Here is a 27,308-nt window from a genome sequence, read left to right on the forward strand (position 1 = left end):
TTTCAGGATGCTGTCATATTTACCCTTCAAGTGAAATATAATTACCATTCCAGGTGCTTTTGGCACAAGTTTTTAGGAGAATATTGACACAATCTTAAAAACACAATGCTTTTATATTTTATTCACTGGAATATGATGAATCAAACAGAATTCAGAATTCTGACCAAAAATATTCAGGTAACTGCAATTGCTTAATTAAATACAAAAAAAAATATTGTTTTAAAAAGACCTTAGACTGCCTTTACATCTGGAACATGTAAAATTTTACCAGCAATACGTTTTTTTCAATCCCCTCAAGCAAGAATTCCCAGCCTATACAGAAAGGTAACATTGTCTTTTTCTACTCATTCATATGACTTAGATCACACCCCAGTATATAAGGACAAAAAATAAATGTATAATAAAAAGATTGGATAAATCAGGAGAGGCTTTTTGGTCTTGAATTCTTCACCCACTAACAATGAAGCAGCACTGTAGGCAGCCCAAAACACACCAAAGAGCTTTAAAAAAACAAACAAAAAAGACAAAAGGCAGCATATTAGCAAGTTAATTAACATTTTGGGTATCATAAAAATAACATTTACAGTATTTTTTTAAAACAACCCTAACAACCAATTGTAGAAGCAGTAACACTTATTGAGAATGTTTAAAACTTGTTAGGAATATTCATCCTTGCTCTGCTCCCTGACTTCTGCAAATGAAGTCTTTTGTTATCAAACTTGTCTAATCATAGGAATCACCTTGGGTGCCTATTAGAAAACAGAATCCTGGGATTCCTTCTAGTTCTCCTGAATCAGAATCTTTAAAGGAAAGAAGGGTCTAATTATCAGACTTTTTAACAAGTGTCCCTGGTGACTTAAGATACAGCAACTTTCGGAAAAACTATTATAGGGATAGGCAGCTGAAAGATATTTGTTTCCTGAAAGAAAACGAATTGATCTTCACAAAATAGAAATTTTTCCTTTTTTTCCCCCAAGAAGTAGAAAAACATATTAAGTGAAAATTTTACACAACATTTATTAAGTATCAAATCATTTTCCCAGGACAAGGCAGAAGTATAGTGTTACATGGAAAGGAGGAAAACCGTAACATTTTGGTTGAGTTTTTTTAATGTTTGAAAATTTTTCATAATAAAAAAATTTTTTTTGCTTTTTTAAAAAATTGAAGTATAGTTGATGTCCTACTGTATAGCACAGGGAACTATATTCAATATCCCATGGTAAACCATAATGGAAGAGAGTTTTCTGATTATGCACGTGCTTAATTTTAAATTATTTCAACTAGAAATTTATATAATACTTATCAATATAGTCACTGAAGGCATTTTACAGAATAAAATGAAAGGAAGAACTATAACGGTAGAAATCAGGGAAACTATGACAGAAACAGACCTGGCACAGACCAGGGTTTCTCAACCATGCACTAATCAAATTTTTGAGCTGGAAAATAGTTGTGGGAAATTGCCCTGTGCACTGTAGGATGTTTAGCAGTATCCCTGGCTTCTAGTCACTATATACTAGTGCCATCCCAGCCCTCCCCATTTGTGATACCCAAAAATGTCTCCAGACATTGCCAAATGTCCTGGGGGGCAAAATCGCCATCAGTTGAGAACCACTGGTACAGAGGTAAAAAATAAATACTGGCAGACTAACTGAAAATGTATTTGAGATGGTCTGATTTTATATTGTGCTTTTTAAACTAAAAACATACAAAAAAACCTGCAAGATATTTTAAACCTACAAAAAAGTATAGGGAAATAAATGAAGTAAAATTATAATCAAATTGCATTTGTATGGCATGATTAAATTTTTTTGTAAATAAATGGTTAAAGATTGGTAAGAGTTACAGAGATTTAATGTTAAAAAAATTAGTGCTTGTAGATTAAACTGTATTCTAATGCTAGAGTTAAGTGACGAGAGTTTTGCAACATTATTTCTCAGCAAACTTTGGACTAAAACAAGAAACATATAAAACAGATTGCTACACACAGAAGATTAAGTGATTAGGGAAAGAAATGTGGGGAAGAAAATCTAAAGTTTAAAAAGAATTGTATCCTAAACTTTTAATGATATAAAAAAGATTCTTCCGCTTTATAATAAAACATTCACATGTTGCATAAAGAACATTAAGACCAATTTTCAGTTGAACTCAATGACTAAAAATAACCAGAGGACAGTTTTAGCAATTTGGGCAGTAGTCTCAGAAGCATTCAAACATGCTTTAACCCAAGTAAAACAACACACAAGCAGTGATCCTGAATGATTCAGTAAAGTGGTATGTTCACTAAGGCTAGATAATTAAATGCCAGCATGGGGTTAGCTCTTGTACTGTAAGACTTTTAAACTAAGTGCTAATAATGACAATTTTAAAAATTTAGGATTAGAAGAAAGAAAGCTCTTCTCCTTGGTCTCTAAAGTGTTCAAACATACAGAGATGTTCTCAAAATATTTGTTTAACATTTATAATAATAACAGCTACCACTGCCTACTCTGTCAAGCACTATACTAGACATTATTTATACTTTAAAATCCATAACAAACCCTAAAAAGTAGTTAAGACTGCCAATTTGCATAGGAGGGTACTAAAAGATATCTCCCCAAGGCAAACAGCAAGTAAGTGGCAGAATCAGAATCTGAATTCAGAACTGACTGGTTCCAAAATCCAACTCTTCTCAATACCCAAGGCTTATATAATGTCAGTATTAGCCTGTAGTTACTCAATTCTAAAAGGAATAATTTTATATTGGAATTAGTAATAAACTTTAAGTAAAACCCAAACTCATAAAAGTTACTCTACTTAAAAATTTAAGTCGAAGTTCTATTTTCCATAAAGAAAAAAGATTATATTCACTGTGTAATATACATACATGTGTTAGAGTGGTCATTTATTTCCAAAAGTTGTTCAAAATTAATAAATGCCAAAATTTAAGTTCAATCACTACTCATTAATATTTAATATTATCAGTAAATGTTTAAAGTGGGTACATATGTTAATATAAGCTTAACACAGCACAAAGAAGTCCTGATCTCTGCAACACAGAAAAGCCAATTTATTAGAACCATATATATCATATTTGATAAAGAACTTACTATTCAAATATGAGTGACAATTATTAAATAAATGTCCAGTCCCAGTGGAATATTATTTTATTTTTAGTGAGGTTTTTTTTTTTTATTGGAGTATAATTGCTTTACAATGTTGTGTTAGTTTCTGCTGTACAATGAAGTGAATCAGCTATATGTATACCTATATCCCCTCCCTCTTGGACTTCCCTCCCACCCCCCTTCCCAATCCCACCCATCTAGGTCATCACAGAGCATCAAGCTGAGCTTCCTGTGCTTTATAGAATGTTCCCGCTATCTATTTTACGCATGGTAGTGTACATATGTCAATCCTAATCCCCCAATTCGTCCCACCATCCCCTTCCACACCTGTATCCACATGTCCATTTTCTACATCTATGTCTCTATTCCTGCCCTGCAAATAGGTTCATCTGTACCATTTTACTAGATTCCACATATATGCATTAATATACGGTATTTTTTTCCTCTTTCTGGCTTACTCCACTCTGTATGACAGACTCTAGGTCCATCCAGATCTCTACAAATGACCCAATTTCGTTCCTTTTTTATGGCTGAGTAATATTCCATTGTACATATGTACCACATCTTTATCCATTCATCTGTTGTTGGACATTTAGGTTGTTTCCATGTTCTGGCTACTGTAAATAGTGCTGCAATGAACATTGGGGTACAGGTGTCCTTTTGAGCCAGTGGAATTTTAAATAAATACCTCCCACAAAATCTAAGTCAGATGAACTAGAAGAAAATTTTAACATTAAATTAAAAAATTCTCTGAGTGTAATACCCCAAGGTCTGATTTGCTCTTTGTTCTTTATTCTGCCCTAGACATACATTATAATTTATGGCAATTAAAAGGGGAAAATAAAAGAAATACAACTGGTATAATTAGTGAGTAAGGTCACTGTTCCAAAACACTACCAACTGTTTGATAAACAGTTATAGATTACAAGATTCTTAGCCAGAGAACTAGTACAGTCAGCCCTTATTACTTGTGGGTTCTGCATCCACGGATTCAACCAACTGTGGATCAAAAATATTTGGGGGGAAGAAAAAATTCCAGAAAGTTCCAGAAAGCCAAACTTGAATTGGCTGCACTACAGACAACTATTTATATAGCATTTACATTGTATTAGGTATTGTAAGTAATCTAGAGATGATTTAAAGTAGATGGAAGGATATGCACAGATTACATGTAAATACTACACCATTTTGTATAGGGAACTTAAGCATCTGCAGATTTTCTTGTCTGCGGGGGGGTCCTAGAACGAATCTCCCGTGGATACGGAGTGACAACTGTATACTTTTTTTTTTTTACTGGGAAACAGTAAACTACTTTTTATAACACACTACTTACTTTTATAAGTGTAGACACCACTTCAAATGATCCAACCACCAAAAGTATAGGGGCTATTACAATGAGAGGAAGTAATGAATATCCTATAACTCCAAGAACTTGGCCATATGCAACCTGTGAATTTTCAAAATGTTAAATAAATATCACAGAAATCAAGATACTTATTTTAACCACTATTAAACATCATATATACTTTGTTGTACTTACATAAAGGTGAGAATTAAGAAAAAAGTATCATACCCATTGTATTTCAAATTATCATATAGTCTCATATTCGTGGACAAGGTCAACAACCCACCGTGATTTCAATTATCAATTCTGATAATACCCAAATCTACATTTCCTGCCCTCTCTCTTTTGAGCTTCAGACTTATATATCCAATTACCTTGAGTACATCTCTTAGTCACTACTTCCCTTGTTGTAGGAGGATTATTTAAAGGAACGACAACCATCTTATTTTGATGAAAAATTCAAGTCTAGAGAAGCTAGATGTGACAAATGCAGACTAGAAGGGAAGGGAGAGAAGGTAGGAGGACTGAAGAGAGAAATATTTTTTAGTGGCTACTGTGTGCCACACTCCGTGATAGAGCTTCACATATTGTGAAGATCAAAGGCACTAACAACCCTATGTGGTATTACTGTCCCCATTATGAAGAAAGTGATTCCAGAGAGACAAAGAGCTTTGTTCAGGAAAGCAAAGCTAGTTGGTAAGAGTTCAAATTAAGATCTAGGTCTTTTAACTTCTCTATCAACAGTCCTAAATTACCAAAACATTTAGTGATACCTTTTTTCACATAAAAATTATATGAGGTTTTGTCTAGAATGTAAGAAATAATATGCAAACAAATGTCACTGTTAGAATTATTTTAAATTTTCATAAGCAGAGTGATAAAATTACATAGATAAATGTTATTGTACATTTATTCAAGAGTTTTAAGTTAAGATGATGGATTGAGTGCATATATCTAATACCATTCCTTCCTGAAACTCCATTAAAAGGGAAGGAAAAAAGGAAACTCCTTTTTATAAGAAGCATAAACAGGAGATTAGAAGACAGGACAAGAGCAACTTAATTTTGGAAACTGGAAAGCAGAAGAACAAGAGCTTGGTGGAGACCTTTCCACCAAGTATGAGAAAAAAGCTCAAGAGTTCTGCATTTAGCATTCAGTGTTCATACAGTAAGCCTGATATGAGTCAGCACCCACATGATATAGTAACTCCGCCTGGCATCCCTTGTGCTTTACCCTCTTCACAGAGAGTTGAATTCCAGAGTGCTGGAATTCCTAGGTTTATAGTAATTCATAAAGTCTAATTTAATGGAGCAGTGATTCTCAAGGTGTGACCCATGGACCTCTGGGGGTCCCAGAGACTCTTCTTAAAGACTGGAACGTCAAAAATATTTTTTGTAATAGGGGACTTCCCTGGCGGTCCAGTGGTTAAGACTCCACGCTTCCACTGCATGGGGCACAGGTTCAATCCCTGGTCGGGGAACTAAGATCCCACATGCCGCAAGGCACGGAAAAAAAATTAAATAAATAAAACTTAAAAAAAAAACCCAGGGCTTCCCTGGTGGCGCAGTGGTTGAGAGTCCGCCTGCCAATGCAGGGGACACGGGTTCGTGCCCCGGTCTCGGAAGATCCCACATGCCGTGGAGCGGCTGGGCCCGTGAGCCATGGCCGCTGAGCCTGCGCGTCCGGAGCCCGTGCTCCGCAACGGGAGAGGCCACAACAGTGAGAGGCCCGCGTACCGCAAAAAAAAAAAAAAAAAAAAAAAACCCACAAAACTATTTTTTATAATAGTAATAAAATATTTGCCTTTTTTATTGGGTTGATATTGGTACTAATAGAACAAAAGCAATGGGTAAAACATGCTGCTTTAGCACAAATAAGGTGGCATGAAACATACTAGTAGTTACTGTGTTCTTTACTACCCCACACTCAGGAAAAGAAGAAAAAAAGCCAGTTTCACTTAAGAATGTCCTTAATGAAGCAGTTAAAATGATTAATTTTATTAAGCCTCAACCTTTGAATATGTCTTTTTAATATTCTGTGTAACAAAATGAGAAGTACACAGAAAGCATTTCTTCTGTATCTTGATTTAATGGTTATCCCAAGGAAGAGCATTTGTACAACTGTGTGAGTGAAGAGTTGAATTAGATGCTTTATCCATAGAATACCACTTTTACTTGAAAGAACAACTGAAAGACAAACTATGATTATTCAGAGCTAGGTACTGACAGGCAACATGAATGAAAATGAATGAAGTGAGCCTATTATTTCAAGGAAAACTGACAGTATTTCTTCCAAATTACAAAATTTCTCTCAAGCAAAAAGTAGAATTTTGGAAAACTTGTATCCAACACTCTTATCTTGATAGTTTTCCAATACAGATTTTTCTGATGAAATAGGTGGTGATATTAATGAATGTGACTTTCTGACATTGTATAATAAAACGAGTCAACATTTGGAAGATCTACAAAGCTCAGGGAACTAATGTTTTCTTAGTAGATTGTGCATGGGTAAAAAGATCCATCCAAAGTGAATTTCAATGATACAGCGTATAAAAAGCTCACTGATATGGTTTGAGATTCCTCACTACAACAAACCTTTAAGAAAATATTACTTGTTGAGTGTTGATGTAGTATCAGAGTAGAATAATCATAATCATCCAAAACATGTATTAAAATACTCTCCCTTTTAAAATTATATACCTGTGTGAGGCCTTATTTTTTACTTTAACCAAAATATAGCGTAACAATTGAATGCAGAAAGCAGATATTAGAATACAATTTCCACTAACCCAGACATTAAAGCTACTTGCAAATATATAAAACAATACCTTTTTCTCACTGTTTTGAAAAATAGTTTTCATTAAAATGTATTTTTTATGTTAAAATGTATTTGGTTTACTTTTAGTTTTAAATGAATAAATATATATTTAAAATTTTTATTTTAATTTCTAACATGGTAAATATCAATAAATACAACCTACAGAAAGAAATCTCTTTGGGGACCTGAGATCAAAAAGTTTGAGAACTGCTGTAACAGAGAATAAATTGCATGCTTCCCTAAAAAGCTATACATTATTTATGAGTGAAATTGGATTTTCTTTCCTCTTTATTTCTCATAACATTTATACTAATATTTACATCACCTTAAAAGAAGTAGCATAACTTAAAAGCAATTCTGGGACAAGAAGCAGTTACAATGAACATAGCTACTGATACTACCTGCACTATCAAAAATAAAGCTTACCATAAAAAACAAAGGCTATTTTCAAAATTAACTACTTACTTCTCCACCAAGAACTCTGGCCAGTAAGAAAATTGTTAATGAACCAAATATCCAAATGGTTATAATCCATGAGACCACCTTAAGAGAAAAAAAATTCATGCAGTTAATATCTGTGTACCAAATAAGCTGATAATTTCCCACGAACTCAATCCTCTACCATATATTTTGGTATACTCAACTTCAGGTCATAGAGAGTTTGGGTTCCCAGGTAAAACTTAATAAGAATATAAATGTGTAATGTAATTTTACATCCAAACTGAAAATTTAGCAATGATCAATTGCCTAAGGAAACCTTAGTATTTTATGATCTATAATAAAAGAACTGCAAAGAAAGACCAAACTGTTGACTCCCAACCCCTGCTTTATAGCATTTTGGAAGGTAAATTCATCTGTGAAACAAGTTACCAGTCTTCTCAAGAGGTCTCTAAAATTTACATTAATTACACATTTATCCAAGTAATAGAATGTGGACGATACTTCACACAATTTTAACTCCTGAGACTTGACATAGTAATGATACATGCATATATTTCCAAGTTCTGTCTGCTTGGGGGGGTCTAGAAATAATGACACCCAGTAGCAACATAAGCACACTTATTGCCCAGATCCTGGTTTCTAAATATTCCCCAAAAGGCACTAGGACTCCCTAGAAAAATGACTGATTCTGGGCTGGGACAGGGACAATAAAAGGTGAGCCCAGAACACTCTGTGGAGTCAGAAAGAAAGGAAGTACTCAAAAAAGATGGGGATATGTCAAAAGGATACAGAAGCTAACCTGAAGGCGCTCCCAATGGCTAAAACTGCAACAATCTGAGCAATAAAATAAATGACAGTACTGTATTATAGTCCAGAAAATAAAATAAATATCCATGAGTCCATACTGACAAAAATAAATGAATGATTAAGTAATGACAAAGAAACATTCTATGGAGATAAGAATCTTCTGTTTTTAGCCTTAGAACACTTTGTTCAAATGAAAGATTATACAAAATAGATAAAATTTATATAGAGATGTTCTACATGAAGGGTTGGTGGTGGGTAGGAAACCAGACCCCCATTCAACTTCTTCAATGGTCCTTATACTTGCAACAGAATACTTGATATGAACTACTGATCCAAGGTAAATATTAATAGGACCAGTATTATATAACGTTAAGGGTCTTGCTATGGAGAGAACACTCTGGATTATCTGGTGAGCACTAAATGTAATCACAACTGTCCTTTAAAAAAGGAGGCAGGGGGATATTTGACTACAGTAGAGAAGGCAATGTGACAAATGGAAACAGATTGCAGTGATGCAGCCAGAAGTCAAGGAATGTTGGCAGCCTCCAGATATGGGAAGAGGCAAGCAACAGACTGTCCTGGAGCCTCCAGAAGAACCAGCCCTGCTGACATTTTGATTTTAGCCCTTTAAGACTCAATTTGGGTTTCTGACTTTCAGAACTGTCAAAGAATAAATCTGCATTGTTTTAAGCCACTAAACTTGTGGAAATATGTTATAGTACAAAAGGAAACTAATTCATTTCCAAATCACTCTGTGGTAAAGAGTTATTTTTTACTCCCCTAAAGCCTTAAACTAGGGATGAGGGAATGATATGCATGTGCCGTATTTTGATGATAGAGATAAAGCCTCTGAGAATAGGACAAAGTATTATATAAAAACAAAAACGGATGGAATTCTTGTCATCATTTATTAAGAAGCTTACTTTAAAAAACAGAACTAAAAATGAATAAAAGATAAGAACATGAGTATTGTGTCTCAAACTCTTTATCCTTTGGAGAAATCAGAAAGGGTATGGGCAGCTGGGATCAGTCCCAACCATTCTACCCACTTGCCATACAAATACTAATAATTTTTATGAGAATGATGATGTAGAAGAGTTTGGAAATCATTAATCCAAGGCACTCCCCACTTATTTAATTAAGAACAGCTTGTAGGGATAAACAAGTGAGAAATAATGGGTAAAGCTAAAGCATTTCTCAAACATGAAGTACTACAGTTAATATTTGGCTATTTTCAATTTTAAAACTCTTAAACTATTTAGAATTTGTGAAAAGTAAGATATACTTACCCTAAACTGTCCATATAATGATATCATGGAAAAGAAAAGAACAACAGCCAGAGGACCCCAAAAGTCAGGATTGTCTCTCACCACTTGCCTATTAAAACCAAGTGATGGCATTGGCATCAAAACACATCGAATTTTGTAGTAAATATCCTTTAGGTCGATATCCAATTCTTCCCTATAATTTTAAAATAAGAATTCTTAAAAAGCACACACTTCTGAATACTGAGACAGTTGCAGCAGAATTTAAGAAAAGTTTAAATATAACATTACAGTCACCACAGATCAACAAAACATTTGCATTTGAAGTACCACATTTCACTGGTTCCATGATGAACATTTTTATCATTTCAACATCTCTAAAGTTGGGATGCATCTCACAATAGCTGGTGTCTTACAACTGCTGTCAGTCTGGAGTGAAGCCAAGTGCTTCCAAGATCTCCCTTTCCTTTTGCCAGTCTCCTGGAGGCACTATCAACTTGGGACTTTAAATAAAATTCTCTGCTTGAGACTTTTTGGGACCGTACTGAAAAATCAGACTGCAATCCTATATTCTCACAGACACTTTTTCTTCCAACACCCCACCCAGTGCCAAACAGACAAGCAAACTTCCTTGCTGTCTCTCTTTGTATGGTAGGTTATTTCTCATTTATCCTTACACTAAGGAGATAAGATAGCCCCTTTGATGTCCTAGCTTTATGCAGTCTTAGGTACTTTTTCTGTTTTATCAATAAACGTGAAATAACTGCATCTTATAATCCATACCATCTTAGATTTGATGAAATTCGGTATATTAACAGTTAAGAAACAGGATATTTTAGCACTTGATCTACCAGTAATTACTACAGAGAATAACTTGGTAATACCTTGATTTTACAAAGCTATAGGTTCTTCTTTCCAAAATTGTTAAATTCTTCACCTTTTTTCCCCAAGTGATACATAATCACTTAAAAATTTTCAAGTACTATGAAGAAAGTGAAAGTATCCCTATAGTCCTCCCAGTGGTAGCTCTAGAATTTCTACATAGGAGAGAGTTTGGAGGGGTAATCTTTTTGGAAATCTTAAACTGAACTTCCACAGCACGCACCCAAGCACCTTGCTTTTTTACTTACATTGTATGTTCACTTCAGATATCTATAGACCCAGGTAAGTCCTAACAGTTTGGAGTATATTTGTGTGTGATATAGGATTATGATTCTTTTAACTTTTGCCATTCAGTAGGTTAAAAATATTCTCTCATTATTTCAGTTTTACTAGTTACAGTTGACCTTGAACAACGTGGGGGTTATGGGTACCACCCTCAAAGATCCACATATAATTTTGACTCCCCCAAAACTTAACTAAAAGCCTACTGTTGACTAGAAGCCTTCCCAATCACATAAACAGTTGATTAACATATATTTTATATGTTACATGTACATCTACATATACTTTCTGCATTCATGACATACCTTTTTCTTAATTTTTTCGATACTTCTAGGCTACATGGTTCGTCTGCGAGTTTTTTCACATTGTTGCAAACTCAAAAAAAATTCCCAATGTATGTATTAAAAATAATCTATGTACAAGAAGACCTACACAGTTCAAACCTGTGTTGTTCAAGGGTCAACTATAATAGTAAAACTGAAAATAGCTAAAACTTTTGACCAAAAAGGTTAAGATTTTCTATACCTGTCTTAAATAATATGAAAAAATACAATCATTCCACAGACTAGCTCTAAAAACCAAAAAATATATATTTATTTTTACATACAAGAGTGGCTTGTTATCTTCAGGGTCATCATCTTCAACTTCCAAAAGCCAGCCATATCCTCTTTGTCTCAGAAATGTAGTAGCTGTAGACTCTTTGATAAAATCTCCACCAAGGTTTAACTTGACATCTGGGGATGCTATTGAACCACTGAGATCTAAGGAGAAAAGAGGACAAAACTATAAACCAAGGTAAAATGTGTGAATCCTAACCAACACGAGTATATATCCAACTAAATAATTATCACTTGAAGATCTCTACATATGAACATCTGCTACTGTATACAATCTTTGTATTTTATAGTTGACAGTGATAAAAACAAGACAGCAGGCCCAAAATGGAGTCACTTATGCTAAGTCTCATGTCACCAAACCAAGACTTAATTACAGTTTTGGCCTCTCCCAGAAACAGAACCTTAAACTAGTGAATCAGGAATCACCTGGTCAGCACTAGTGAAGTAATGTGCCTGACAGACCCCTGCAATCTCCTAAAGGAAAGTGACCTTGCCATAACTAATCCACTTTTAGCTAGTATAACTTCCTTGTCCCACTTCCTTCTGCCTAAAGTCTTTCATTTTGTACAGCTCCTCAGAGCTCCTTTCTACCTGCAGATTGGAATGCTGCCCATTTCATGTATCACTGAATAAGCCAATAAAATCTTTAAAAGTTACTCAGTTGAATTTTTTTTCAGTAATGATATCTAAAAACCACTTTTTATTTTTACAACAAGAAAACGAAAACAAGAGAGGTGAATTCACATGAAAGGTTTCACATCTAACTAGCTAGCCTTGTACCAGAATCTAGACTTATAACTATAACTTTAAAATTTAAATGGAAGATATATACAAAATATATTACAGGATATCACTTTGTTTTTTTTGTTTGTTTGGTTGGGTTTGGTATGGTTTTGGCTGCACTGCGAGGCTTGTGGGATCTTAGTTCCCCGACCAGGGACTGAACCCAGGCCCGGCAGCAAAAGCACGGAGTCCTAACCACTGGACCCCCAGGAACTCCCAACAGGATATCATTTTGGAGTCCCTTCATTATTATGTACATTATGTGCTTCAGAACAAAGTGATGTATAAATTCTCTTTAAAGGCATTACATATTTATATATACAAACCATTAGACATAATCATTTGCTAAAGGAAAACCGCAGATAACTTCCCTTACTTTTTCATATATTTATTCATACATTATTTCTTTTAAAACTAAATATCTATGCTAAGTGCCTCATATATTAATGCTTAGTTTTGGATAAATCTGACTAGTAAGAGTTTCCTACTATTTCAGCTAACTTTTTTCTTTATATAATTACATAATTTATCTTTGGTTTTGGCAAAATAAAGGTTGTTGGGTTTTTTTAGGTCAATTCTAAAAAGCATTGAAGGGCTTCCCTGGTGGTGCAGTGGTTAAGAATCTGCCTGCCAATGCAGGGGACACGGGTTCGAGTCCTGGTCCAGGAAGATCCCACATGCTGCGGAGCAACTAAGCCCGTGCGTCACAACTACTGAGCCTGCGCTCTAGAGCCCATGCACCACAACTACTGAGCCCGCATGCCACAACTACTGAAGCCCGCATGCCTAGAGCCCATGCTCTGCAACAAGAGAAGGCACCGCAATAAGAAGCCTGCACACCACAACAAAGAGTAGCCCCCGCTTGCCGCAACTAGAGAAAGCCCGCGTGCAGCAACAAAGACCCAACGCAGCCAAAAATAAATAAATAAATTTACATAGATAAAAAAAAAAGCAGTGAAGAGACTCTGTTATCCACATTACAAAATAAATTCCACTCACAGTCTGTACCAGTACCTTAGAGGTTACAGATAATCACAGTAGTACATATGTCAAAATTTCTGGTCGAAAAAAAATTGGGAATAGTAAAGGACTTGCTTGAGGTCATACAGGAATTAATAAAAAAACACATTTGTAGGACCAGACAACATGCACTAGTAAACAACCATCAATGTTGTTAACTAGAAGTCAAAAGACTGGAGTGATACTTTAGAAAACAATTTCGGCAACAGCAAACCACAACACTCAACACAGACTCTCCTTTCCTGGAGATCCTATACAGTAGAAGGAAGAGCTTAATTTGCACATTACCCTAAATTCTAGGTTAGCTTTTGAGAACTGCCATTAAAAAATTTTGGCTTAAACTTCAATCAGTGAGTGGATCAATTATGAGTCACATAATGATCTGGTTCTGACAACTCCTGCAATTAATTATAATAAAGTTTGCATTCTGAAGCTAAGTCCTAGCTAAGCTACTAATTAATACAGCAAATCATTAATGCCTTCTGGTCTCCAGTTTCCCATTCAAAGTTCTTTCCAGGTTTAACATTACATGATTCTAAAAAGCTTTTATAGTTTAGTTTATTCAGCTAGAGATAAAATGCAAGTACTTTTGAATTCACTGTCCTTCCCTACTTAAAGCTTAAAAATAGTCCCTATAGATGCTAATTGCCATAGAATCTTCTGATTAAAATATTCTCTCAAAATTACTTTCTGCTTGTCTTACTCTAAGTTGAAAATGAAAGAGTTGAAACTTAACTAAAATTCTACTTCCAACAGGTACAAAGAGTGCCTTTCTTGATTTAACAAGAGGAAAACTTAGATCAGGAAGTCATTAGTATAGCAGTGACATTAAAGGTTTTGGAATTATAAGGCAGGAAAGGACCTTAACAACTGTTTCCTGGCCTCTAGAAAAGACTGCAGTTAAAGTCCTTAACTAGCTAAAAAAGGATATATAAATTATAGTGCTAAGGAGTGCTGTGAGAAAGAATTGTATATGTTTAGGAGTTTTTCATAGCAGGGATGTAGAACCTCAAAAAGACACCTTTAGCTTATAATTTTGTAGTGTTTTCCATTCTATGCAAAGAAGGAAAATACCATGGACATATGTAGGAGAATGCTAGAAACAGCAGTCTGACAAATCATCCAGTTCCCCCAAAACACAATTACATGTGTTAAAAATAAAGCAACTGGGCTTCCCTGGTGGCGCAGTGGTTGAGAGTCCGCCTGCCCATGCAGGGGACGCGGGTTCGTGCCCCGCACGTGCTGCGTAACGGCTGCGCCCGTGAGCCATGGCCGCTGGGCCTGTGCGTCCGGAGCCTGTGCTCCGCAAAGGGAGAGGCCGCAGCAGTGAGAGGCCCGCGTACCGCAAAAAAAATTAAAAAAATAAAGCAACAGAAGGGCTTCCCTGGTAAGCCATGGCCGCTGAGCCTGCGCGTCCGGAGCTTGTGCTCCACAGCGGGAGAGGCCACAACAGTGAGAGGCCCGCGTACAGCCAAAAAAAAAAAGCAACAGAAAAGTAAAACAACTCAGTAGTTAGCCTAACATGTGATCATGCTAACAGGTAAAAAATAATGTCGGAAAATAATGAGAAATATTAAAAAAAAAAAGGGGGAGGGTGGTCACTCCAGGAGCACAACTGTCTTACATTAAACCACGGTAAGAACCAGCTAGCTTGATCGTCAACTCTAGGACAGGTGTCCAGAATTATAAAACACTAATCTTAAATTAATCCTTTCTTACTACGCTATAATATTCTTGTCATTTTCTTTTTTTTTTTTCTTGTCATTTTCTAAGTAAAAAATAACATAAAGATAATAATAAATGTAAATGGTTTTAAGAGGAAATAATCTTTGAAAGAAATCTTAAAAATGTTTCCACTACTGTTTGGGTTCAGAGTGAGGAAAGAATATAAGTAAGTTTCAAGTTTTATTAAAAGCCACCTGGAAAAACTGCAGAACAACACTTAATAGTAATTTTCCCTCCCTTTCAATAGTAATTTTCCCTCCCTTTCAACTCAAGTGTATTACTGGGTGAGGGATCTTTTCTCTGAATCTTCTCCTCAGCCTGAGAACTTCACTTTGAAGAATTCAGTCAGTGTAGTATGAGAGTATACTCAGGGTGAGATTTACTGATCTGCCCCTACAAAAGTTCTAGATTTCTATGAAAGAAGAGTAATCTGCAATGAACATGAACATTTTGTTGGTACTTGCCAACTTCTTACATAACATGAATAAGCGCTTTCTTACTTAACAAGCAACCAAGAGCAAGGACAAAAATAATTCCATTTTATCTGAATGAAAATGAAATGAAATCCATGTGTGCTTAAATCTAAACCAGAATTGGCTATTGTGCAACAAAATAAAACAAGCACATGTTTCATACTAAAGGGACAAATTCCACTGTTCCATTTTAGTTATAAAAACATTTTAATGCGTATATAGGCCAATGAAAGAGCTCAAGAAACCAACACAAGTATATAATGATTTTATAATTGCTAGACCTATATTGGAGTTGATTATGTTACTCCATGAGAAAAAATTTTAAAGCCGTGTATAAAATTGTGTCCTAGGTTTTATATATATATATATATATATATATATATATATATACTTTTTAATTTTTTATTTATTTTTCGCTGTGCTGGGTCTTCATTGCTGCGTGTGGAAGCGCCTTCTCTAGTTGCGGTGCACAGGCTTCTCATTGCGGTGGCTTCTCTTGTTGCAGAGCAAGGGCTCTAGGCACACAGGCTCAGCAGTTGTGGCTCACGGGCTTAGTTGCTCCGCGGCATGTGGGATCTTCCCAGATCAGGGCTCAAACCTGTGTCCCAGGCATTGGCAGGCGGATTCTTAACCACTGCACCACCAGGGAAGCCCCTAGGTTATATTTTTATTCATATCATTTTGGTTTACGATTTCAGTAGCTTTACTATTCAATATTGCCAGTTAATTTTCATATTGCACATAATATTAATTAAAATCAATTACATCTCCTGAGCCTACCTTTAGAAAAATCAAATCCCATTTTGGCATAAATCAGTTATCTAACAGAAATTTCTTTTATTTGCCTTATGAGTCTTTTAAGTTTTATTTTGAAATAATTATAGACTCACAGGAAGTTGCAGAGGTTATATGCACCCTTCACCCTGTTTCCCCCAATGGTACCATACCATCATATGTACTATCAAAACCAGGACACTGACACTGATACAGTTGATAGACCTTATTCAGATTTTACCAGTTTTAAGTGCACTTATTTGTGTGTATGTGTGTATAGTTCTATGCAATTTTACCACACTTATGGATTTGTGTAATGCCTTACAAGTTTAAAATTTATGAAAAGAAATAGATTAATTTTTTTAAAAGATAAATCTTGGGCTTCCCTGGTGGCGCAGTGGTTGAGAGCCTGCCTGCTGATGCAGGGGACACGGGTTCGTGCCCCGGTCTGGGAAGATCCCACATGCCGCGGAGCGGCTGAGCTTGCGCGTCCGGAGCCTGTGCTCCGCAACAGTGAGAGGCCCGCGTACCGCAAAAAGATAAATCTTGCTTAACTACCTTGTTTTCTTCCCAAGAAAGGTTGACTAAAAAGTCATTTTCAATTTTCAAACACAGAAGAAAAGCTATTCTTGCACCCATTATATATCATATATTGTACTTCTTGAGCACATTGTACAGAAGATACTTGTGATAATATCTATCTGGATATAATTTTTTAAAAATCAAGTAGGAAACTTTTAAAGAGGAAAAACTAAAGATTCCTCTATCAACACTACTAAATTATATTAGAAGTGACATCTTTCCTGGGGAGGGAGAATGTCACACAAAGTAGGCTAAATGGACACCTTAACAGAGTAACAGAAAATTATTGTTTACTCAAAAAAGCCTATTAACACAAAAATTATTGCATTATTATATCTACAAATTACTGATCACAATAAAGTATTATGAGTTGTATATACTATCATTTTTATATAGGAGTGTCTTAGTCTGTTTAGGCTTCTATATAACAAAATACCATAGACTGGGTGGCTTATAAACAATAGAAATTTGCTTCTCACAGTTCTGGAGGTTGGAAGTCTAAAGTCAGGGTGTCAGCATGGTCAGGAAAGGGCTCTCTTCTGGCTAGCTGACTTCTCCTTGTGCCCTCACATGGCAGAAACGGGTAGGGAGATCTGTGAAATCTTTTTTATAAGAGCACTAATCCCATTTATGAGGGCCCCATCCTCATGACCTAAGTACCTCCCAAAGGCTCCACTTCCCCACTGGGCATTAGCATTTCAACATATGAATTTTGGGGGACACAAACATTCAGACCATAAAAATAGGTAAAAACACTGAGGAAGGCTGAGCTCAAAAAGCAATATATTGAGCCCAGTCCTCTTCTGTAGACTTATACAATCAAGTGTCACTTTAACGTTGTAGTTATTTCAAAGGCATTTAAAACTCAATATTCCAAAACTGAATTCTTGATAGTTAAGGTCTTCCTCCAGTTTCTTATTTCAGTGAATAGTACCACTAATCCCATCCAGCACTGTAAACCAGAAGTTTAATTATCCTTGACAATTTCCTTCATTCACATGCTCCCCACACCATTCAACCACAACTAAATTCTATCACTTTTACCCCTAAATATTTTTTGAACCTGCCCACTTTTCTCCATTTCTACCACCTGCACCATGCTCGTGCAAACTAACATCTCCTGTCTGTATGACTATAATGGTCTACTAACTCCTCTCCCTAGTCATTCTCTTTCCAATCCATTCTCACCTATAGGCAGAAGAATATTTTTAAAATGCAAATCTTTCACTCTCCCGTTTAAAATCCTTCAGTGGCCTCCCACTACTTTTTTAGCTCAAATCTAACAATCTCTACATGCCCTATCTACTTCTCCAGAACAATTTTCTGCCTCCCTACCCACCGTGACCCTATGTTCTAGCCATATTAAGCCTCTCAGTTCTGTGAATGAACCAGCATCCCTTGTACCTCAGGGACTTTGTACCAGGCTGTCTCCCCTAACTTCAGATAATTAAATGCCACCCATTCTTCAGTTCCTAGATATACTTTGTTTTTAATATATAAATTTATTTATTTTATTTATTATTTTTGGCTGCGCTGGGTCTTCGTTGCTGCGTGTGGGCTTTCTCTGGTTACGGCGAGCAGGGGCTACTCTTCCTTGTGGTGCAAGGGCTTCTCACTGCAGTGGCTTCTCTTGTTGCTGAGCATGGGCTCTAGGCAAGCAGGCTTCAGTAGTTGTGACATGCGGGCTCAGTAGTTGTGGTGCACAGGCTTAGCTGCTCTGCGGCATGTGGGATCTTCCTGGACAAGAGCTCGAACCCATGCCCCTTGCATTGGCAGGCGGACTCTCAACCACTGCACCACCAGTGAAGTCCCCCAGATATACCTATTTAAAGAAAATTTCCATGATCTCCCTGACTAGATTAGGTTCCTTTCATAGTCCCCTGGACTCTTCCTTCATAACATTTATCACTATTTATAATAATGTATTTGTATGATTATTTGGATAATGTCTGTAAGTTCGCTGATGGGAGGAACTAAGGTGTGTTTGTTGTAGTTTTGTTTTGAACACGTATCTCCAGTACCTATAACAGTGCCTGACCCATAGTAGGCAACCAACAAATGTGTGCTGGTTGGATGAATTAATTAATATAAGGGCAAATAGCTCCACAGAGCTTATATGAAGAAGAGACATTAGAGGTTTTTAATAAAAGTAAATATACAAAATCAGATTTGCATTGTGTAAACATAATCTTAGCTGCACTGTGGAGGACTGATTTAAGTGGGGGAGAGATTTGAGGAGGGAGTATGGTCAGCAAAAAGTATAGATGAGAAATGGAAAGGACTTGAACTAAGGCAATGTCAGTAGAAAGGGAAGGACAGATTAATTATATAGCTATTCTGGAACTATTCTGAAATAATTTGATGACCAACTGAATATGAGAAAGTGAGAGAGAGACTAGAGACAAGTTTCTGGCCTTTGGCAAAAGGAACTATATCACAAACAATAAGTCATTTTCACTTTAGTACCTTTCTCACTTTCAACATTGGTTAATTAATCCACCAATAAATATTTAAGGATTACTTATTTCTATAATGCCCTGCAAGTGATATAAAGAAGTGAGATAATTCAAGGAGTTCAAAATCCAACTGACAGTATATCCAAGCAATGGAATTTTATTCAGCCATAAAAGGAATGAGTTACTGATTCATGCTGTAACATGAATGAACCTTGAAAGCATTATGCTGAGTGAAAGAAACCAGACACAGAAGGTCACATATTGTATTACCCCATTTACATGAAATATCCAGAATAAGCAAATCGATAGAGACAGAAAGTAGATTAGTGGTTGCCAGGGACTGGAAGGCAGGGAGGGAATAGAGAGTGACTGAAAATGGGTACAGGGTTTCTTTTTGGAGTGCTGAATATGATACAAAACCCTACTAGTACTGTAAAACACACTCTTCTGTAGGTAAACGACAATGCCTATTGCCAACAGATCATAGGTGCCATAGGAATAAAGAGACCTAAGCTATCAAAGAGGTGGTCAGGAAGGCTATGTGGAAGTAGAACTGGAATCTGGCCATGAGAGATAAGTGGATGAGCAGAGAAGGAATAAGAAATCATTCCAAAGATGGGAGAAAATATCTGCAAATGATGCGACTAACAAGGCCTTAATCTCCAAAATATACAAACAGCTCATGAGGCTCACTATCAAAAAAACAAACAACCCAACTGAAAAATGGGCAGAAGACCTTAATAGACACTTTTCCAAAGAAGACATACAGATGGCCAGTAGGCACATGAAAAGATGCTCAACATCACTAATTATTAGAGAAATGCAAATCAAAACTACAGTGAGGTACCACCTCACACCAGTCAGAATGGCCATCATTAAAAAGTCTACAAATAACAAATGCTGGAGAGAGTGTGGAGACAAGGGAACCCTCCTACACTGCTGGTGGGTATATAAGTTGGTGCAGCCACTATGGAACAGTGTGGAGGTTCCTCAGAAAACTAAAAATAGAATTACCATAGGATCCAGCAATCCCACTCCTGGGTATATATCCGCACAAAACTATAATTCAAAAAGATACATGCTGGGACTTCCCTGGCAGTCCAGTGGTTAAGACTTCGCCTTGCAATGCAGAGGGTGCAGGTTCGATCCCTGGTCAAGGAGCTAAGATCCCACATGCCTTGGGGCCAAAAAAACAAAACATAAAATCGAAACAATATTGTAACAAATTCAATAAAGACTTTAAAAATAGTCCACATTAAAAAATCTTTAAAAAAAGATACATGCACCCCTATGTTCATAGCAGCACTATTCACAACAGCCAAAACATGGAAACAACCTAAATGTCCATGGATAGATGAATGGATAAAGAAGATGAGGTACATATATACAATGGAATACTACTCAGCCATAAAAAAGAATGAAATCATGCCATTTGTAGCAACATGGATACAACTAGAGATTATCATACTAAGTGGAGTAAGTCAGAAGGAGAAACACAAATACTATATGATATCACTTATATGTGGAATCTAAAATATGGCACAAATGAACCTATCTACAAAACAGACTCACAGACACAGAGAACAGACTGGTTGCCAAGGGGGAGGGGGTGAGGGAGAAAAGGACTGGGAGTTTGGGATTAGCAGATGTAAACTATTATATATAGTATGGATAAACAACAATATCCTACTAGCACAGGGAACTATATTCAATAACCTGTAATAAACCATAATGGAAAAGAATATTAAAAAGAAGAATGTCTACATGTATATAACTGAGTCACTTTGCTGTACAGCAGAGACTAGCACAACATTATAAATCAACTATTCTTCAATAAAAAAGAAATAAAATTTAAAAAACTAATAAAGAAATCATTCCAAGGAAAAGAAAGGGCAGACACAAAGGCATGGAAGCCCAAGGCTTATAAATGGCACAGAGTTCAAAAGTTGTGGAAGATAGGTTGGGGACAAAGTGCTAAGAGAATAAATATCAGGCAAAAAAACCCTAATATTTTTAAACTTGTCTTTATAGGTAAGTGTTTCTTTATGCATGTTCTGTGGAATCTGGATCCTATGAGATGCCCTCCACAAAAAGCTTTTGATATTCACTAAGTTTGGAAAACCCTGCATACTACAACCTCCATTTGGAGTTTCAGAACTAATATCGGCATAGTAAAGGCTCTGGGAATTCTGCATTAAGGAAACTGGTTTAACTTAGCTTAACACATTATTTACCCAATTTTTGTCATGCAACCTTTCCCCTTTGGGAAACACTCCTGAAGGTCCTTCTGTAGATGACAGGAAGCAAGTCAAGTTCCAGCAGAATGGTAGGGATTGCTGGATGCTGAGTAAACAGGAAATAAGAGATAGTTTAGCTGTGAAAGTAAGGAAAAAGGGAAGTAGTAGATTTAATTAAAAATTCTGTCAATTAGGAGGGGACCTGTGAGTGATGATAGTGATGGAAGAAACAGAGGAGAAATAAAAAATGCTAGAGAGAAAAACAAAGAAAGGTTCCAAAAGAGGCAAGAAGATATGCAAATAAAAGCACTAGTAGAGGCTTGTCCTCGGAAAGGAAGAAAGGTTTCCTTTAAGATTTGGAGAAAAGATGAATGTTTTGATATACATAAAATGATCTTTAGAGGGAGAAAAATATGAGGACGGGAAAATGGCTATTGGGTGGCTTAGATCATCTTTCTTGGTTAGTTGTCTCTGTTCACGCCCTTTCCAACTACTTGTTGGACTTCTGTTGAATTAGTGTTGGCTTCAGTTCTAGCAGCACAACACCTTTATCTTAATCAAAAAGTATCATGTAGTCATCGAACATTTATTAAGTTCCTGCTATATACCAGGCTCTGTGCTAGGCAGCGGGTATGATACTGGTAGACAGTAAAACACAGCTTCTAACCCCAAGGGGCTCATGGTCTAAATCAGCATTGTTTTAGGTCTGTGAAGATTGAGAAGTATAAAATACAGGGACCGCTTCGACCAATTATTGCATTTGCATAATTTATAAGTGAATGCTCTTCCCTTTTTTCAACCTGAAGAACTCCTTTTCCTTCAAAATGTACCTCATCTGTCTCGGAAGACTTCCTTGATCCCTTCCTGCAGTTAACCACTTCCACCTTTGAACCTCTTTTTTTTTCAATTAATTAATTTATTTATTTATTTTTGGCTGCACTGGGTCTTTGTTGCTGTGCGCGGGCTTTCTCTAGTTGTGGCAAGCGGGGGCTACTCTTCACTGTGGTGCACGGGCCTCTCATTGCAGTGGCTTCTCTTGTTGTGGAGCACGGGCTCTAGGTGCGTGGGCTTCAGTAGTTGTGGCACGTGGGCTCAGCAGTTGTGGCTCATGGGCTCTAGAGAGCAGGCTCAGTAGTTGTGGCACACGAGCTTAGTTGCTCCACAGCTTGTGGGATCTTCCCGGACCAGGGCTCAAACCCATGTCCCCTGCGTTGGCAGGCGGATTCTTAACCACTGAGCCACTGGGGAAGTTCCTGAACCTCCTTTTTATAGCATTTATTATGTATGATGAATTTTTTAAAATCCCATTCTTATTAAGCCATTTCTTGGTTAGGGACTTCCTCATATACAGTCCCTTGCATATGGACATACTCCATCCTACATATACAAAACATTACCTATCTTGCAAATTTTGGCAAAATATGACCAATATTAAACTGTCCCTGATCTTCTAGCTATAAAAAACTTCCTCTTTTTGTTGATCTTTCATAATATTCTAAATCAGTGCCTCTCAAGCTTTAATGTGCTTATGAATCACTTAAGGATGATCTTGTCAAAATGTAAATTATGATTAAGGCAGATTCTGCATTACTAGAGCCCAGTAATGCCCAATGCTGCTGGTCTGTGGAAATAAAGCAGGCAAGGAACTACTTATTTGTGTGATACAAAGTAAAGTCAAAGGACTGTCTTAAAGACTTCTATATTATACTTAATGGTATCATTACTTTTTTTTTTTTTTGGCTGCGTTTAGTCTTCATTTCTATGTACGGGCTTTCTCTAGTTGTGGTGAGTAGGGACTACTCTTCGTTGTGGTGCGTGGGCTTCTCATTGCGGTGGTACATTCTTGCATTTATACACATGCATTTCATTACTGCTTTTGGATGTAGCTTTACACCACAGAACTGAATATAAAGTCTGGATTTCATTATTCATTTAGTTATTCATTTACTAGCTTATTCACATAGTCTACGTTCTTTTTTTTTTTTTTTAGTCTACGTTCTTTTAACTTGTACTTATAGACCTTGCTTTTATACACATTACCTTAAGTAATTTTCACAATATTCTTATAAGTGTGATTTTCATTTTATGGATGAAAATGTGAGTTTATAGAAGCTATGTAATTTGGCCAATATCACATAGCTTCTGTAAGAGTCAGAACTTTAACTGAAGTCTTCTGGCTCTAAACCAGTAACTTTTTAGTTATACCATCCAAAATGTGCTAGGTTTTATAGTCCCAAGTATCAATGTCATAGGAGATAAAAGAAAGCAGAAATCATTTATTCCTTCAACAAACAATTACTTTGTGATGTTAATATTCTGGGTTCTGTGCTAAGTGCTGGGATATAGAAAAGATTAGGGACATTTCCGTTTCTGAGGAACAGTTAAGCAAAGTTTCAGCAAGAAAGGAGTATTTGAATTCAGCCTTAAGTTTCATCTTGGGGGCTTCCCTGGTGGCACAGTGGTTGAGAGTCCGCCTGCCAATGCAGGGGACACGGGTTCGTTCCCTAGTCCAGGAGGATCCCACATGCCGCGGAGCGGCTGGGCCCGTGAGCCATGGCCACTGAGCCTGCGCGTCCAGAGCCTGTGCTCCGCAACGGGAGAGGGCCACAACAGTGAGAGGCCCGCATACCGCAAAAAAAAAAAAAAAAAAGTTTCATCTTGGGGTAAGAAGGAGAAAAGCATTCTAAGCATGAGGACCTTGATACACATAGATATGGAGACAAACACCAAGGCACATTTTAAAACAAAGGACATGTACAAATTAGTAACGATAAGTATCACTGAGAAAGAGACTAGGACAGAATCTAGAAGCAAGGTATACAATAAAACCTCTACAAGCTAAATACATCCATGGTTAGATAAACACCGTAAGAGGGGAAAAGCAAGAATTTACGTGACAGGCTTAGGAACTAGAGAAGAAACTTGGTGTTGCAGAGTCAAATGTTTATGTTAGAGAACAGTAAAAAAATAACCGTGGCACCAATTAATAATGAAACCCAAAGCAGCAGCAACACTGCTAACAAATACTGAGCACTTAACTTTTCTAGGTATACTAAGCGCTTTGCATTTGCAAAATGTTTGAGCACTTGGGTATTATTATTCTCATTTTATGTATACGAAAACTGAGGTTAAGAGAGATTAAGTAACTTGCCCAACATCACAAAGATAGTAATTGGTAAAGACAGGATGCAAATCCAGGACTCTATACTTCAGATTCACTATTCAGTTTACAAAAATATATGTAAGACGCATCATGGTTTAGTATAAAGAAATCTTAGGAAAGAGAACGCTAGCTCTTAATTCCAGATCCTTCATGTGGAGGTTACTGAACTTCTCTAAGCCTCAGGTTCACTAGACCTAGAGTCTGTCATACAGAGTGAAGTAAGTCAGAAAGAGAAAGACAAATACCGTATGCTAACACATATATATGGAATTTAAGAAAAAAATGTCATGAACAACCTAGGGGTAAGACAGGAATAAAGACACAGACCTAATGGAGAACGGACTTGAGGATATGGGGAGGGGGAAGGGTGAGCTGTGACAAAGCAAGAGAGAGGCATGGACATATATACACTACCAAACGTAAGGCAGATAGCTAGTGGGAAGCAGCCACATAGCACAGGGATATCAGCTCCGTGCTTTGTGACCGCCTGGAGGGGTGGGATAGGGAGAGTGGGAGGGAGGGAGACACAAGAGGGAAGAGATATGGGAACATATGTATATGTATAACTGATTCACTTTGTTATAAAGCAGAAACTAACACACCATTGTAAAGCAATTATACCCCAATAAAGATGTAAAAAAAAAACACACAGGAATAATAAAGCTCAGCAGGATTCTTAGAAAGATCAAACAAGCTGTTTGCTTAAAATACTGTAAATTTAAACTGTATAATGTTATAATCTTGAGGGTATTATACAAATATCTATCCTTGTCTGTATATCCCTGGATATACAGGGAGTCTATACAATCTTGGAGGCTATACGGAGAAGTCTGAATAAATCTTACGGATTTTACTTATTCCAGGTTTCTTGGTTTAATATATGGAGTCAATGGATTAGCTTGTTATATTATTGTCAGATTTCTTAGGCATATTTAAGAAAGGTAATTCCTGGAGGAAGTGGGGGTATTAGAACTATAAACACAGATATATAAGTCTGAACAAACATCAGGTTGTGATACTCAATTTTTTGTGTATACAGACAATTTTTTCTTAAAGTCTGGAAAACTGCGGTTGGTTATTCCTCCCCAAGCACTAGGCTACCAAATGTAGATGAAACAAACTAAAATACTTTGGGTTGCTATATTTCACCAAATTTCCATATTACATTTAAATGTATCAGCTATGTTCTCTATGATAAAAATTGTATTTTGCATTTTAATATAACCAAAACTACAGTACTATTTTTGTTTTTAAACAACGCCATTCAAAAACCAATACGAGGAAAGCAAAACAGAAAAAGGGAAAGCAAGCTATATTAACTGATGCATTACAAAACTCGAGTTCTCAGGAAACACACTAGGTCCTTCTCTAGAATGAAATTTCTGTAGTTAAGTATAACTTATTTTTCCATATCCAGCACTTAAGTCTGGTCACTGGAAAATTACTGGTATACTGGTATACAAAGTCTAACAAAAGTAGCAGAGAAAGATTTCAGTTACAAAGAGTCTGGTAAAGTACAGAGAAAAGGAGGAAAACAAATTCTCCCGTGCTGTAGAAAAATCTCTCCAGCACAAATGGTTCCTCAAAACAGTACATAAAGAAATCTGGAAAGCAACTGAAACTTCTTGTAATCCAGCTGGGTGTTCCCAAATACATCTGGGTCTACTTCTCTGAATATTGAGGTCAAACATCATAAAATAGGAGGAAAACTTTAACGTTGGCAAGATACCAGGTTCCATAAAACCCACAAACTCCTCGAGGGAAGTTAGTATTTGCAGCGCCTGATTTAATTTCAGCAAAAATTATGTGCTGATAAATAACAAAGCAACAAGCTCTCGTTCCTCGTTCTCATTCTTTGACACCTAGCCCGGCCAATCTAACCATCCCTTTCTGAGCAATGCCAAGTCACTTTAGAAATAAAATCTTGGGGTCCCGTGGGTGCCCTCGAGGTGGGTAAGTTCGCCAGAAAAACCTGCCACCAGACGGTGTAGCGAAAACCAGAAACTGACCGAGTCACTTGGAAAGTTCCCCACACCCCACCCTCGGCCACTCGGGCCTCTCGGAAGGCCCGGCGGGAGCAGAGGGCTCGAGTCCCCCATGGGTCAGCTTCTTGCCCGTCCCCACCGGGCCACAACCGCCTCGGCCCCAGAAAGACACTGCCGCGTCCACCCGGCGTCCCCCAGGGCGACGTACCCTCCCGGGGCTCAGTCTCACCTTCCGCGTCTGCTGAGGAGACAAAGGTGAAGTCCCCGTTAGTGGGGGAATACGCAGGGGGAGGGCCCGGCGGCTGCATCTCGCGGCCCCACCGAGCCCGCGGCGGCGGAGGAGGCTGTGGCTGGGCCCAGGCCCCAAGGCGGCCGCGGCGCCGACCAGCACGCGCGCCCGACGGCGCGACCCGCGAGCCGAGATAATGTAGGATGGGAACGAGGCCGGAGACGAGCGCAGCTGGCCGGGGGTCTGCCCCTGAGGGTCCCCCACCAAAGACCTCTCGGTGGCTGCCGCCCAGAAACCACAACGCCGGCGCCCTGACAGGAC

General features: G+C 37.2%; 1 protein-coding gene across 1 annotated transcript; it reads right to left on the bottom strand.

Annotated features, from left to right (window-relative positions):
- Positions 1 to 94: 94 nt before the first annotated feature.
- Positions 95 to 27,308, bottom strand: YIPF4 (Yip1 domain family member 4). The gene is made up of 6 exons (XM_065891459.1): positions 26,988 to 27,308; positions 11,551 to 11,704; positions 9,804 to 9,975; positions 7,732 to 7,809; positions 4,438 to 4,551; positions 95 to 500 (listed from the first exon to the last, which is right to left on the bottom strand). The coding sequence occupies exons 1-6, from the start codon at positions 27,064 to 27,066 to the stop codon at positions 363 to 365; spliced, it is 735 nt and encodes a 244-aa protein (XP_065747531.1). The 5' UTR covers positions 27,067 to 27,308; the 3' UTR covers positions 95 to 362.

Source organism: Phocoena phocoena, chromosome 14 (assembly GCF_963924675.1).
Source record: "Phocoena phocoena chromosome 14, mPhoPho1.1, whole genome shotgun sequence".
Taxonomy (NCBI): Eukaryota; Metazoa; Chordata; class Mammalia; order Artiodactyla; family Phocoenidae; genus Phocoena; species Phocoena phocoena.